Here is a 12,812-nt window from a genome sequence, read left to right on the forward strand (position 1 = left end):
TTTCAAGTTTGAGTTCTGTTTGAGAACTTGTTTGGTGTCTTGTTTGGAGTTTGTGTGAAATGGATGGTGTTTGTTTTGAAACTGTCTTAGTGCCGATTTGAATTGTTTGACTCTGGTTTTAATACTAGTTTCAATGATTGGTGATTTTACTTCCGGGTGGAGTAGTGAGAAATGATGTTTGAGAATGCTTGCTCATACTCATGGACCGGATGTTAGTTACACCATCGTTACTTTGCCGTTTTGTACGGCTAGTGATTGTCCCGGGTTGGCCACCCATCACACATTATGTAGATTGCATGGGCGGACACTTTAGCACGTGTCCGGCCGGTCATTTTCTGAGCCTGGCTAGGTGCATACATTTTTAGCCATTTTTGGGCTTTTATGTTTTTTGCAGGAGTTACAATTTTGCCCTACCTCAACTTAAGATTCTATAAATAGAATGCTTAGGGTCTTGTAGTCATTCGGACTATGTATTGAGAGCATCATTTGCAGCTCTCTCTCTCTCTCTCTCTCTCTCTCTCTCTCTCTCTCTCTCTCTCTCCAACGTTTTTGGCGCGCGTGGCTCACACCCTTTCCATTGCTCACTCTCACATGGTATCAGTCGCCAAGACATAGAGAATCTGCATCGATCCCTCCTCCAGAGGCTAGCGCTAGCACTTCTGCCGGTTTCCATCGCGGCGAAACTCAAAAACGCTGATCAGGGTTTTTTGCAAGAACCCCAACGTTTTTGCATCTTGAGCCTGATCTGCAACCTCCCTCTCTAGCGCTCCCCTTTAGCAACAAAAACGCACCCAAATTGGCATCAGATCAGCCTGCGTTTTTCAGACCAGGTTGCGTTTTTTGGATAGATGTGTGTTTTTTGTGCACTTGTTGTTTTCTAAGGTTGTTGCGTTTTCTGCAAAGGCTAAGCCTCTTGCATGATCGGGAGTGGCCAAGACTTGCACGGAAGACCATTCTACTGACAGGCACTTGCAAATCTACACCTTCAACAGGTATGTACACCCAATCGGCACCATTTTGGTACTTATTACTTGCTGTTTTTCTCTGCTTTCAGCCCTTCGACGGTTGAAAAGTGCGAGAACGTCCTCCTCTGACACTCTGCGACGCTCCCGTACCGATCGTTGGCATACATGCATGCTGAAATCTCGGTTACAAGGGATGCCCACAAAGTAGATCCCCAAAAGCATTCACTTTAAAAGCGTATTAAAATAAAGCAATTAGCTCAAATGTTGCCAAATTTAGCCCACGCAAATTCAGCCAGCTGCTTTTCCGTACGCACTGCCACGTCGGCAGCTCAACGCAAAAAGCGGGATTTCCGTACAGTACTGCCACGTCAACACTTTCAACGTGAATTATGGAAATCTGCCACGTCAGCCTGTCGCGTTTTCCGGGTCTGTCCAGCCAGTGTGAGTGTGTCCGGGCATGCCACGTCATGAGTTTGTGACCAAAACTATTTCTAAAGGAGATTGCTGCTCAAGGACTGCTACAATTTCTCATATTCCATATAAAGGTAAGAAAACCTCTCTCTCTCTCTCTCTCTCTGGAACTGGGCGTCTCAGGAGGTTACGGTCCTTGCCTGAAACGCCATCGGAGAGGTCTACTCCAGAGTCCAAGATAAATGTTGATATACATATATGGACGCTAACTGATCATGCACATTGCATTATGTTGCTAAATTGGCTTTATCTGACATAAAGATAATTCGATATGAATTATTGGATTTATAAGTGAGGGTTTTCTTGCTTGGAACATCAAGAAAAATAGTTCTAAATGAATTATTGGAATTTTAAGTGAGAGGGTTTTTCTCACTGGAGACATCCGAGTACAGAGTATCCCTAGTACGTCATTCAAAGTAATGACAGGAGCACTGTGAAAGGGAATATCTGTAAGGCCACTAGGAACGGGTACTTTTGATGCGTCACAACGGATGGGTGACAGGAAGCATTGGGAAGAAGTATCCGACCATCCAAGAACGGACATCTTTGATGCGTCATAGGATGGGTGACATAGAGCATCGTGAAGGAGATTGTACCGTAAGTTCGGTAGGAAAGGACTAGGTGATGGGTATTCCTGATGCGTCACAAGGTGGGTGACGGGTGCATTGGAAAGGGGATATCCATAGTCGAGAGGAAATCCGAACTGGAAAGAGGAATACGCGTAAAGATGCAAGCACAAGAATAAAGATGGGTTCTGAGAAGCTTTTCTTAAAAAGTGGAAATTTGAACGAGTTTTCCGGGAAGAGCAAACGCTTTCCTGCGAGGAATCTATGTCTGCATTGCATTTGTGCATGTGGTTGCATCCAGGGACGCCTGGGAAGTGTTGGTGAAAAGCATCGTTTTAAACTTATAAGGTTTTATTGAGTTTTTGGGTAGGTTCAGACCAATTTTAAAATATGCAGGCCGTCCACTTAATAAGTGGGCAGCCACTTAGAAAATAAAGCAACAAAACTAGCCAGCGAATTCTCTCCCTATTTCGGATATAGCAGCAAAAAAAAAAAAAAAAACGGCCGCGATCTCTACGCGAGCAGCTTTTCGTGCCGTGGCCAAGGAGCTATAAAAGCACCACCTGCCCTCACTGAAAGGGAGTTACCAACGTCAGCAAGAGAAGACTCTGCCGCCAGATAACGCAAGAGATCGCGAGACTACGAAGCACGGAAGTCGCTTTTCTCGCGCAACAGCCACATGTATCTATTGTGGATTCGCCATACGAATTGTTGTCGCGTGTTTGCGTGTGTGTTTGCAGGTACTTCATCGCGAAGGAGAAGCGAGAAGGCTTCGGCCTACGCTTGGGAATTCCGGGAACAGAATTCGGAAATTGTCTGCGGAGTCTCGACTCCGAGTACAAACGGAAAAAGGATTGAGAGCTCGTCTCTCGGATTTCCCTTACGGGAAGGAACGACCATCGAGTCAGAGATTTAGAACAGAGGGGTTTTCTCCGGTTCTTGTGCTTGTAAAAAGATTCTCCCTAATAAAGGATTCTCTTTAAGGGGGGAGACCAGCCCATCTTCTGGTCCCTAGTATTGTGTCGATCTTCTCTCTCTCTCTCTCTCTATCTATTTCTCTCTATATCCTTTGGCTTCAATATTAAGTGATAAATTCTATCTACCCGAGTATATTTTATATTGTTATGCGCTCCCGTTTGTGACAGTGGTATCAGAGCATGGTCTCCTCTCTTTCTCTGTAAAGGAGGACGACTCTGGGAAGATACGGGAAGAAGCCATGACAAGCCAAGAGAGAAGTAAGCAGGCGGAACACTAGGTCTTGCAGGAAAAAGCTCGCAGAGTTGGGAAAATTTTTCTCTCTGCAAGAAGTCGACACAAGACTTGAGATTCTCTACGAAGGTGACAAGAGCATGATGCTCAAGAACCTAGAGAATCTGAGGAGCGGAATGCTCAAGATACTTGAGAACCCAGAAGATATCCATGAACATCAATCCAGAACCATAGCCAAGAAATCCCGTCATCTCGGGAAGGATATAAAGAAGGTCTTTAGACCTCAGAACCCTCCGGTCAAGTTTGATACTTTTGACGGAGGGGAAGATGTCCCGAAAGCTATCGCTTTCATTCGACAGTATGAAGGTTTCTTTGCAAACGGAAATTTCGTAGAAGCGTCGAAGGTGAGGCATGTGACTAAACACCTCAAGGGGATTGCAAGTACTTGGTGGTATACCAAGGCTCTGCAAGGAACTTACAACAAGACTAGGATTCAATTCAAGGTTGAATTTTCCGAGAAATGTTTTTCCTCTACGCTTTTGAGGAAGGCATCCAAGAAGATTGGGATCGGTTTGCCCAATAGGAACACGAGTGAGTCAAAGCAAGTAGTGGTTCACTCTTGCCAAGGTAGCTCCACTCTCGACCCTCTCTGAGGGAGGAAAGATGAAGAAATTCAACAAAGGATTTTTGCCCGAATTTTGTAGACGCATCTGCAAAGTACTTTGCAGCAGATGATGGAGTCAGCAATAAAAGCTGAAAATGTACACCTTAGTGTACATAGACTTTAATCCCCGCAGTGGGACGGGAACCATTGAACACAGAACATGAAATTTTTGTTCTCTCTCCTCGAAGGATACGTTGCTATCCGGAGAAAGTTTGGAGTAAGGGAATTCAATCTAACTCCTGAGTTTTTGAATAGAAGACGCTCAAACTCTAAGTGAGAGGGCAGGTCTTTGATCAAAGTTAAATCTTTGAGGAACTCATCAACTGCGTATTGCTTTTATGCATGAGATATGCACGTGTCTAACCAGGACAATCACTCTCGAGTGTTTATTAAAGTAAGGTTGAGTCAGAACATTGTTTTATACGATGAATTGCTTTGCTTAACCATCCGGAGGGTCCATGATTGATCTGGTATCCGGTAGTTCTCCAATAAATTACCTGCTATTGCGGGTAGGAAATTATGAAGGAACCATTCTGAGCTTTCAAGCAAAGAAAAGCTTTCATGAAGCTTGAGTACTCTTTAAGCCCACACCCCCTACCCGGTAAGGGAAGATATAGCAGTGCTTTTTGCACAAGTGAATGAACACTCTCTTTACGAGGGAAGGAACAAGCGACGACTATGGCCTGTGCTCGAGGAATCCAAGGATTGAAATCCTAGATGTTTTGATGAGCGGGTTTTGCTCTAAGATCGAGCCAAGGGATCGTCAAGTTTGAGTGTCTTCGCTCTAAGGATCTTACGAAGGGAAGGTAATTTCCCAGGTTCACCGAAACTCTAAGACAACTTAAGAATTATGTACACCTTTGGGTACAGGGATAACACACGAAGATGCAGACCTACGCCAAGGTGGGTCATCTACCAGTTGAATTCTTTTCTATTGAACGGAATGAGATGAACCAACTTCCTTTTTAGGAACTCGACGGGAGTTTGTTATACTATCTTGAGCGCTTTTTGCGCGCAAGGATATTCCGACACGAGAACCTCTATTTGAGATGTGTTCGGTAGAAGGAATTTGAGTTTCTCTATGGAGAAGAGGGTTTCTGACGGTCGTTGATCATTGAGTACACTATGTGCCTTTACCATTACAGTAGCAACTTTTGGTTGCGGTATATGTTTCTCCATGAGCAGGTCAAGTAGCATTTACACGTTGCTGGAATAAATTAGAACTATTATGTTCGTAAGAATATAGTTCGCCAACCGTTTCAAAATGGTAAGAATTACATATGGGAGAACATCCCTGAGAATCAAAGAGGGTTCGCTCTATTGTGAACCGGGTTTGAACGTACGTTCAGAAAATGCTATGGCTAGAATCCTATCTGCCTGAGATTTTGCAAGGCGTCATTGATGCTCGCAAGGTGAATCATTTTTTATGATTCTGTAAGGAAGAGACTCTAATGGGTGTCTGGAAAACACTGCTGGTGGTAATAACTCGCAGGAGGAAAAAATTGGAAGGAAGTGCCGCCGTGCACAAGGAATCTTCGAATTGGAACCGTCCGCCTACGTTTAGCGACGGCCCGGAACAAGAACCTTCTTTAAGGTGATTGCAAACTTTGCTTGTGAAAGAAAGACATCGAGCTTAATGCTCTATGACTTGGGCATTCCCTATGTGGGAGGACACAAGAGGTTTAATACCCTTTGGACTAACAACGCAGGATTATGCGCAAGGACAGATACCTAGATTGATTTCTAGGAAGATTATTCTTCTCGAATTTGAGAAGACGGAATCAAGTTAACGGAGTCTCGGATAAGGAAACTTTGGATCAGAACAATTGGCCTACCCAAAGCAAAGGCTCCGGAATAAGAACTTACTTTGGTAAGATGGCACACTTTGTCTGCCACAAGAAGATTCACATGAGCTTAATGCTCTCGACATGCCATGCGGGAGGACAGAAGAGGTTTAATATCCTCAGGACTAATAGCGCAAGGTTATGCGCAAGGACATAGACCTATATTTTTAGGAGGATGATTCTTCTCGGGATTGAGGAGGTGGAATTGAGTTAACAGATTCTCGGAAAGACGTGAATGACGAGTTCTTACATGGCTCGTAAGTTTAATGAATGGTGAAGGATATCCTCGAGGTACTAGAGGAAGGACATGAACTGGTAAGGTAAGTATTGAATTTTTGTTTAATTTAATTTCTAAGTTCTCTTTTGAGAAAGGACCAGCTCAACTCACCATTGAGCAAGATTTGAAATTTTCCGGTTTCTCCTCGGCAGTTCAGTTGGACCTCTACAGTTGAGGACAACTTTTTATAAGTGAGAGGGATGTTGCTAAATTGGCTTTATCTGACATAAAAATAATTCTAAATGAATTATTGGATTTATAAGTGAGAGGGTTTTCTCGCTTGGAACACCAGGAAAAATAATTCTAAATGAATTATTGGAATTTTAAGTGAGAGGGTTTTTCTCACTGGAGACAATCGAGTACAGAGTATCCCTAGTGCGTCATTCAAAGTAATGATAGGAGCAGTGTGAAAGGGAATATCTGTAAGGCCACCAGGAACGGGTACTTCTGATGCGTCACAATGGATAGGTGACAGGGAGCATCGGGAAGAAGTATCCGACCATTTAGGAACGGACATCTCTGATGCGTCATAGGATGGGTGACATAGAGCATCGTGAAGGAGATTGTACCGTAAGTAGGAAAGGACTAGGTGATGGGTATTCCTGATGCGTCACAAGGTGGGTGACGGGTGCATCGGAAAGGGGATATCCATAGTCGAGAGGAAATCCGAACTTGAAAGAGGAATACGCGTAAAGACGCAAGCACAAGAATAAAGATGGGTTCTGAGAAGCTTTTCTTAAAAAGCGGAAAATTTGAACGAGTTTTCCGGGAAGAGCAAACGCTTTCCTGCGAGGAATCTATGTCTGCATTGCATTTGTGCATGTGGTTGCATTCAGGGACGCCTGGGAAGTGTTGTGAAAAGCATGTTTTAAACTTATAAGGTTTTATTGAGTTTTTGGGCAAGTTCAGACCAATTTTAAAATATGCCGTCCGCCCACTTAATAAGTGGCCAGCCACTTAGAAAATAAAGCAACAAAACTAGTCAGCGAATTCTCTCCCTATTTCGGATATAGCAGCAAAAAAAAAAAAAAATCGGCTGCGATCTCTACGCGAGCAGCTTTTCGTGCCGTGGCCAAGGAGCTATAAAAGCACCACATGCCCTCACTGAAAGGGAGTTACCAACGTTAGCAAGAGAAGACTCTGCCATCAGATAACGCAAGAGATCGCGAGACTACGAAGCACGGAAGTCGCTTTTCCCGCGCAAGAGCGACATGTATCGATTGTGGATTCGCCATACGAATTGTTGTCGCGTTTTGCGTGTGTGTTTGCAGGTACTTCATCGCGAAGGAGAAGCGAGAAGGCTTCGGCCTACGCTTGGGAATTCCAGGAACGGAATTCGAAAATTGTCTGCGGAGTCTTGACTCCGAGTACATACGGAAAAAGGATTGAGAGCTTGTCTCTCGGATTTCCCTTACGGGAAGGAACGACCATCGAGTCAGAGATTTAGAACGGAGGGGTTTTCTCCGGTTCTTGTGCTTGTAAAAAGATTCTCCCTAATAAAGGATTCTCTTTAAGGGGGGGGACCAGCCCATCTTCTGGTCCCTAGTACTGTGTCGATCTTCTCTCTCTCTCTCTCTCTCTCTCTATCTATCTATCTATCTATCTATTTCTCTCTATATCCTTTGGCTTCAATATTAAGTGATAAATTCTATCTATCCGAGTATATTTTATATTGTTATGCGCTCCCGTTTGTGACACATTACATGCCAAAGTAAGACCACCACATTGCTTGGTTGCCCCGATTTACATTGCCCTCATCTCCTTGGGTCCTCCAAAGGTTACCTAGAGGGAGATCTAGTCAGGTAGAGGGCTGCCCATTTGTTCGTGGCTGATCGGGATGGACATCTTTGTCGAGTGGTTGGAGTCCAGGTGATTGTCCACATTGCAGTTGTTGTGGTCCTGTCGATCATTTGATCCACTTTTTTGCTGCCACTTCGACGGTTGCAGTATACATGATGCATCATGATTTATAAAAAAATCTTGAACATGTAGAAATAAAGAAACCTAAGATGTCAAAGATGACATTGTTGATATAGTAATCATAACTCGTGGTTAACATAGCATGACAAATGAGAACAAACAACTGTGGAGTCTGGAATCAAAATTAAGGCTCAAGTGTGAAGCCGAAGTACAAAGCTGATATAAAACGGTGCGTACTCAAGTCTAAATCAAGCCTCATTTCGGCGTTGTCTCCAGGATGCCCACAAGGCTGTAACCTATGGATGTGTGTGATCAACTCCTTTGAGCAGACGTGGAAATCTTTTCATGTGTACAGTATGCAAATAACCATCAGTCATATATATACCTACTCCCTCCCCCTCCCTTTCCCCTTTTTGCAGCATTTATATTTTCCAACATTTGAATTTTTTTTGTAAGTTTTAAGTAGTCTTAAAATGCGTTTTCTTGTAACACAGAGCCCAAGCGAAGCTCATAGATGGCCCCATTTTGTTATGTTAAAAATGTTGGATTTCGTGCAGTTTACTATGACACTCCCAGTCTGAATCTATGTTGCAGAAACTGGTTGCTTACCGTATTATTTTACCTTTTTCTTTTTCCTCGTTGTGTAATGGTTAGTGCTACATGAAGCTTGGTAGGACTATGCACCAAATTGACTTCACATTCTTATGATTCACTCTTTAGAAATTGAAGAAGAAAGCAAGCGATTTACAAGAAAGATTTACGAAGCTATCTACACAGAAGGAAGAGCTAAATGGGCTCAAAGATGGTCTGAGTGGACAGCTTATAGAGCTCAAACGTGTCAAGAGCTTGACTGAAGAGGGCACAAGGAAACTTGAGTCGTCCCTTCTGGAGAAGGAAAGTGAAGTCAAAGACTTGAAAGTAAAACTTGCGTTGCTTGATGAGAAAGAGGAAGAGTTAAAGCTGATGAAGAAGGAGATCCAGCAGAAGGATTCTGAAATAAGTGAGTTGAAAGCACAGATAAAAGCTGGGGGCAAAGAGTCAAGTGGCAAAATTGATAGTGAGTCAACAAATACAAGCGAGAGTGCAGCCAAAGATGATGAGGAGAGCCATGAGAAAAAAGAGATGAAGAAGGAACCCTCCACTTCTTTTGAAGGACATGGATTTTCTGAGAAGGAAAAGGAAACTTCAGAAGTCAACGAAGAGACCGACGTTGCAAAGATGGAGGCAAAAACCAATGAACATAACAAAGAGCAAGCTGAGATCTCAAAAAAGAAAACTCATGCGCAGAATACAGACCTCGAGGATGAAGAATTAAAGGTTGACGACAGGGAGGAAGCTTTGACGAACGAAGATGGCGAAGAGGGTGATGCAGATAAGACTCGTGAGGAAGATGAGACAGATGAGCACCCAGACGTGGATATGGACGCTGTGAACAAAGCAGATCTTGATGAAAATGAAATGGCAGCTATGGAATAGTAGCTCTCATACATTGTCTGGATTCTCCTCTGAGAATGCCTCACTCCTTGCAAATTTACATGTGGTGATACCTTCCGTCACCAGCGGCCTTGCAAGGATAACACATGACAGACGTAAGTAGGCTGAGAGGTCGCTTGTTTTACGCATTCCTTGATAGGACATTCTTGTAACTCTTATTGATGGAGTGCCAACAATAGTGTTTATTAGATAATACTTATAACTGTCTTTCAAAACGGAAGCTCTGTTTTTGTATTGTCAATGGTCATAGCCGGCAGTGTTGCAAGACTCAAGTCTTTGGGATGAACCACTACTTTTGAGTACTGCTTCGGATATCCGGAGGTCGGAAGGTGAAGTTGTAATTCATCGGGTTATGTTTTGAGGGGGCCATGCTGCATATTCTGCTTTGTCTTCCAGGTGAGCAAGTGGAGCATTTGTGTACGGTTAAGGGGGAATGCGAAGATGAGCGGTCTTTATGGGATAATGAGTGTCATTCTTGTCAGCAAGCCATGTTTCCTGTTATTTGCAATTTCTTTCTAGCAAGCATTTATGTCTTAAAAAACGGCCAGATTTCTCAAGTATGAAGGATTTGAGTTAGGATTTAGTCTACTTGCAAGAGTAGTGGTAGTAGGGCCCTGAGGGTGAGTTGCTTGAGCTACCATGCTGTCAATATCTTGATGAGTAATCAGAAGAGAAAGTCTAAATCCAGGTTGTAGTCATAGAAAATTTCTAGAGCATGGAGCACAAGCATGGTTGGCACTGGTAGTGCAAAAGTAAGACCTGTAGATTTGTAAGTGAAGGTATTTATAAGTAAAGAATTTGGAGTGAATCTTTTGGAACCTAGCCAAATGATTTTTGCAACCTAGCCAAATGACCTAGCCAAATGATTTTTGCAACCTAGCCAAATGACCTTGAAGACCGACAAAGACCAATTATTGGGCTATCCCTTGCAGCCTAGTAGATGTGAGCGATTTGGAGTAGCATACTCATCTAAGCTGTCCACTGGCCATTTTGACGAGGATCAGTCATCATGCCCACGTCTTGCTCTTCAAACTTAAAAGCGGCAAGGAAATTGATTCAACAAAACAAAAGCGACTTCCAACATGGAAACCTATAGGAGGGAGTTGGGAAGTTCTACATTGGCACAAATCCAAATAGTTATTGAATGGGTCCTGGCACATGCATTGGAAAAATTATGAAGAGCAATATATATTTTCCCTGGTGAAGCCAATTTCTATTAGAGTTTAGCCCAATTTGAGTTAATCCTACACATTGTATTAACTTCATTCCGCGCTTTAAAACTTACATGTTTTTGCGTTTTTTCATCTCTAGTAGACAACCATTGTCATGTTTTCCAACACTATCCGATACACATTACTTGGATGGATGCCCTCACATTATGTATGCTTGTATACATAAGTTAGGTACTTCGAGGGCCATGAGGCCACACGTGCACACACACTTATCTAGACACAAAACCATCTTTAGCTATTGCTCTCTACCACACTCTGGCACAAACATATGCTTGGAGATCCTTATGATACATAAGTTGAACCTAAACGTTGGTGACACACACACACACACACACACACACACACACACACACACACACACTAGGTCGCTGCATTAGACCAGGCTAGCTATTTCTAGTTACACTCACTTTACCTAATGGTATTACTACCCTAACTATGTATGTTCATAACACTTTACCCAACACAATTTTGGCGATTTGACTAAGCCTTTGCTACTTGATTACAAGCAGCCTACTCTTAGCATAAGGATCTCCACCTTGAGTATGAAATCACTAAATTGATACTTAATTCCTTGCTGTTGACCTACTAGGCTATCTTGATTAGCAGTGGTTGAATGAATATCACAAAAAAACCTAACTCGGTGGAGCAACCCCTTATTGGATTTAACCTTACTTACACTGCTTTCTTGGTTTGCTTGGGTTAGTGTGACCCAATATTTTTGGAACATGGGCTCAGTGGTTACCTTATGGATATCACTCCCTAATATAGCTCTTACGAAGTTCACTAAGATCCCATTTTTTGGCCTCTTACCTGGGCGAGTGTGGAGGCTTCAAATTTGATCAATTTACCTAAAAATTTACTCTGTCCCGGCACTCATAGCGCGTCACGATCTCGTTTTGATGACCTCCCTTGATGATAGGGTTGCTTGACACGAATTCTCTGCCTGCCTCTCTTGGAATGATGCTTAGCTGTTAAACCTCCTACACTCATATTGAGAAAGATTGATGCTAGGATGCTGCGGCACCTCCACAACTGAGTACTTTTGGAGATCTTCCCTGCCTCTTCCACTACATAAGGTGAGGGGCTCTTCCCTTCACTTAGACTTGGTCTCTCCCGGCACTTTGGAGAAAATCTTGCGATTACGTATGCTCGTAGGTTACATATATTTTTTATCTCAAATGCTTAAATAAACCCTTGCTCTGTTGGGTGATTATAACAGGTTTTTTCTGGACATTAAGAACATTGAAAGAGCTGTTCATTTGGAACTTTTTTTAGCAAAAGAATATGGTATAATAACCTAGCTACTGATGTTCACACATTATTAAAGGGTTTTTGCTTCTTGCCTGTAACTGATTACATACATACTCTAGTTTTTTGCTACTGTATATAAAAAATGGCATCAAATCTGACATACATATGGATACTGATCAGGTTTCTTTTACTACCTAAATGTGTTGTATTATGGTGATATGGAGGAGACTGTTTTGACTTACAAAAAAATCGGTTACTCGCTATAATCAGACTGATGAGATGTGAGGCTTCAATCCTACTCACTTTACTTAAGAAATTACACTATGCAATCTCTGAAGTAGTGGTTTATCATGGAAACTTATAAAAAATTGGTGTTTTTGTATAAACTTGATACTTATGGTAAGTATGGTGTTGAAAGCCTGGTGGCATTGCTGGTTATGCTGCCATAGAATATATGTAAACATTATGGCGTTTGTTCCAATCTGGTTTTGATACCTACGGTGAGTATGATGTTGAAAGATACTTATGGTGAGTATGGTGTTGAAAGCCTGGTGGCATTGCTGGTTATGCTGCCATAGAATATATGTAAACATTATGGCGTTTGTTCCAATCTGGTTTTGATACCTACAGTGAGTATGATGTTGAAAGCCTGATGGTGATACTGGTTATGCTGCAATAGAGTATATGTAAACATTATGGATTTTGTACAAATCTGGTTTTGATAAATTTGGTACTTGAACAATAGGTATTGAGCTGTTTTTTACTACATGAGTATGGTTGGGTATTGTAAAATGGGGGAAACTATTTGCTTTGACTAAACATAAAATCTAACCTACTGCTGGTTGCTATGGATACTGATCTGATTTTTGGTGCTTTACTGCCAAAATTTGTCTTGGTCTCTAGGATAGATTTTACTCTT

The 12,812-nt window shown here is 42.4% G+C and overlaps 1 protein-coding gene across 1 annotated transcript in view; it reads left to right on the plus strand.

The window, feature by feature from the left end:
* Positions 1 to 9,677, plus strand: part of LOC147462124 (uncharacterized) — a 44,550-nt gene extending 34,873 nt beyond the window's left edge. The window contains exon 2 of the mRNA XM_086509555.1: positions 8,637 to 9,677. Within this exon, the coding sequence (XP_086365681.1) occupies positions 8,637 to 9,392 (756 nt within the window). The 3' untranslated portion in view covers positions 9,393 to 9,677. The remainder of the gene's footprint in view (positions 1 to 8,636) is intronic.
* The last annotated feature ends 3,135 nt before the right edge of the window (positions 9,678 to 12,812 follow it).

Source organism: Adiantum capillus-veneris, chromosome 3 (genome assembly GCF_014529385.1).
Source record: "Adiantum capillus-veneris isolate H3 chromosome 3, ASM1452938v2, whole genome shotgun sequence".
NCBI lineage: Eukaryota > Viridiplantae > Streptophyta > Polypodiopsida > Polypodiales > Pteridaceae > Adiantum > Adiantum capillus-veneris.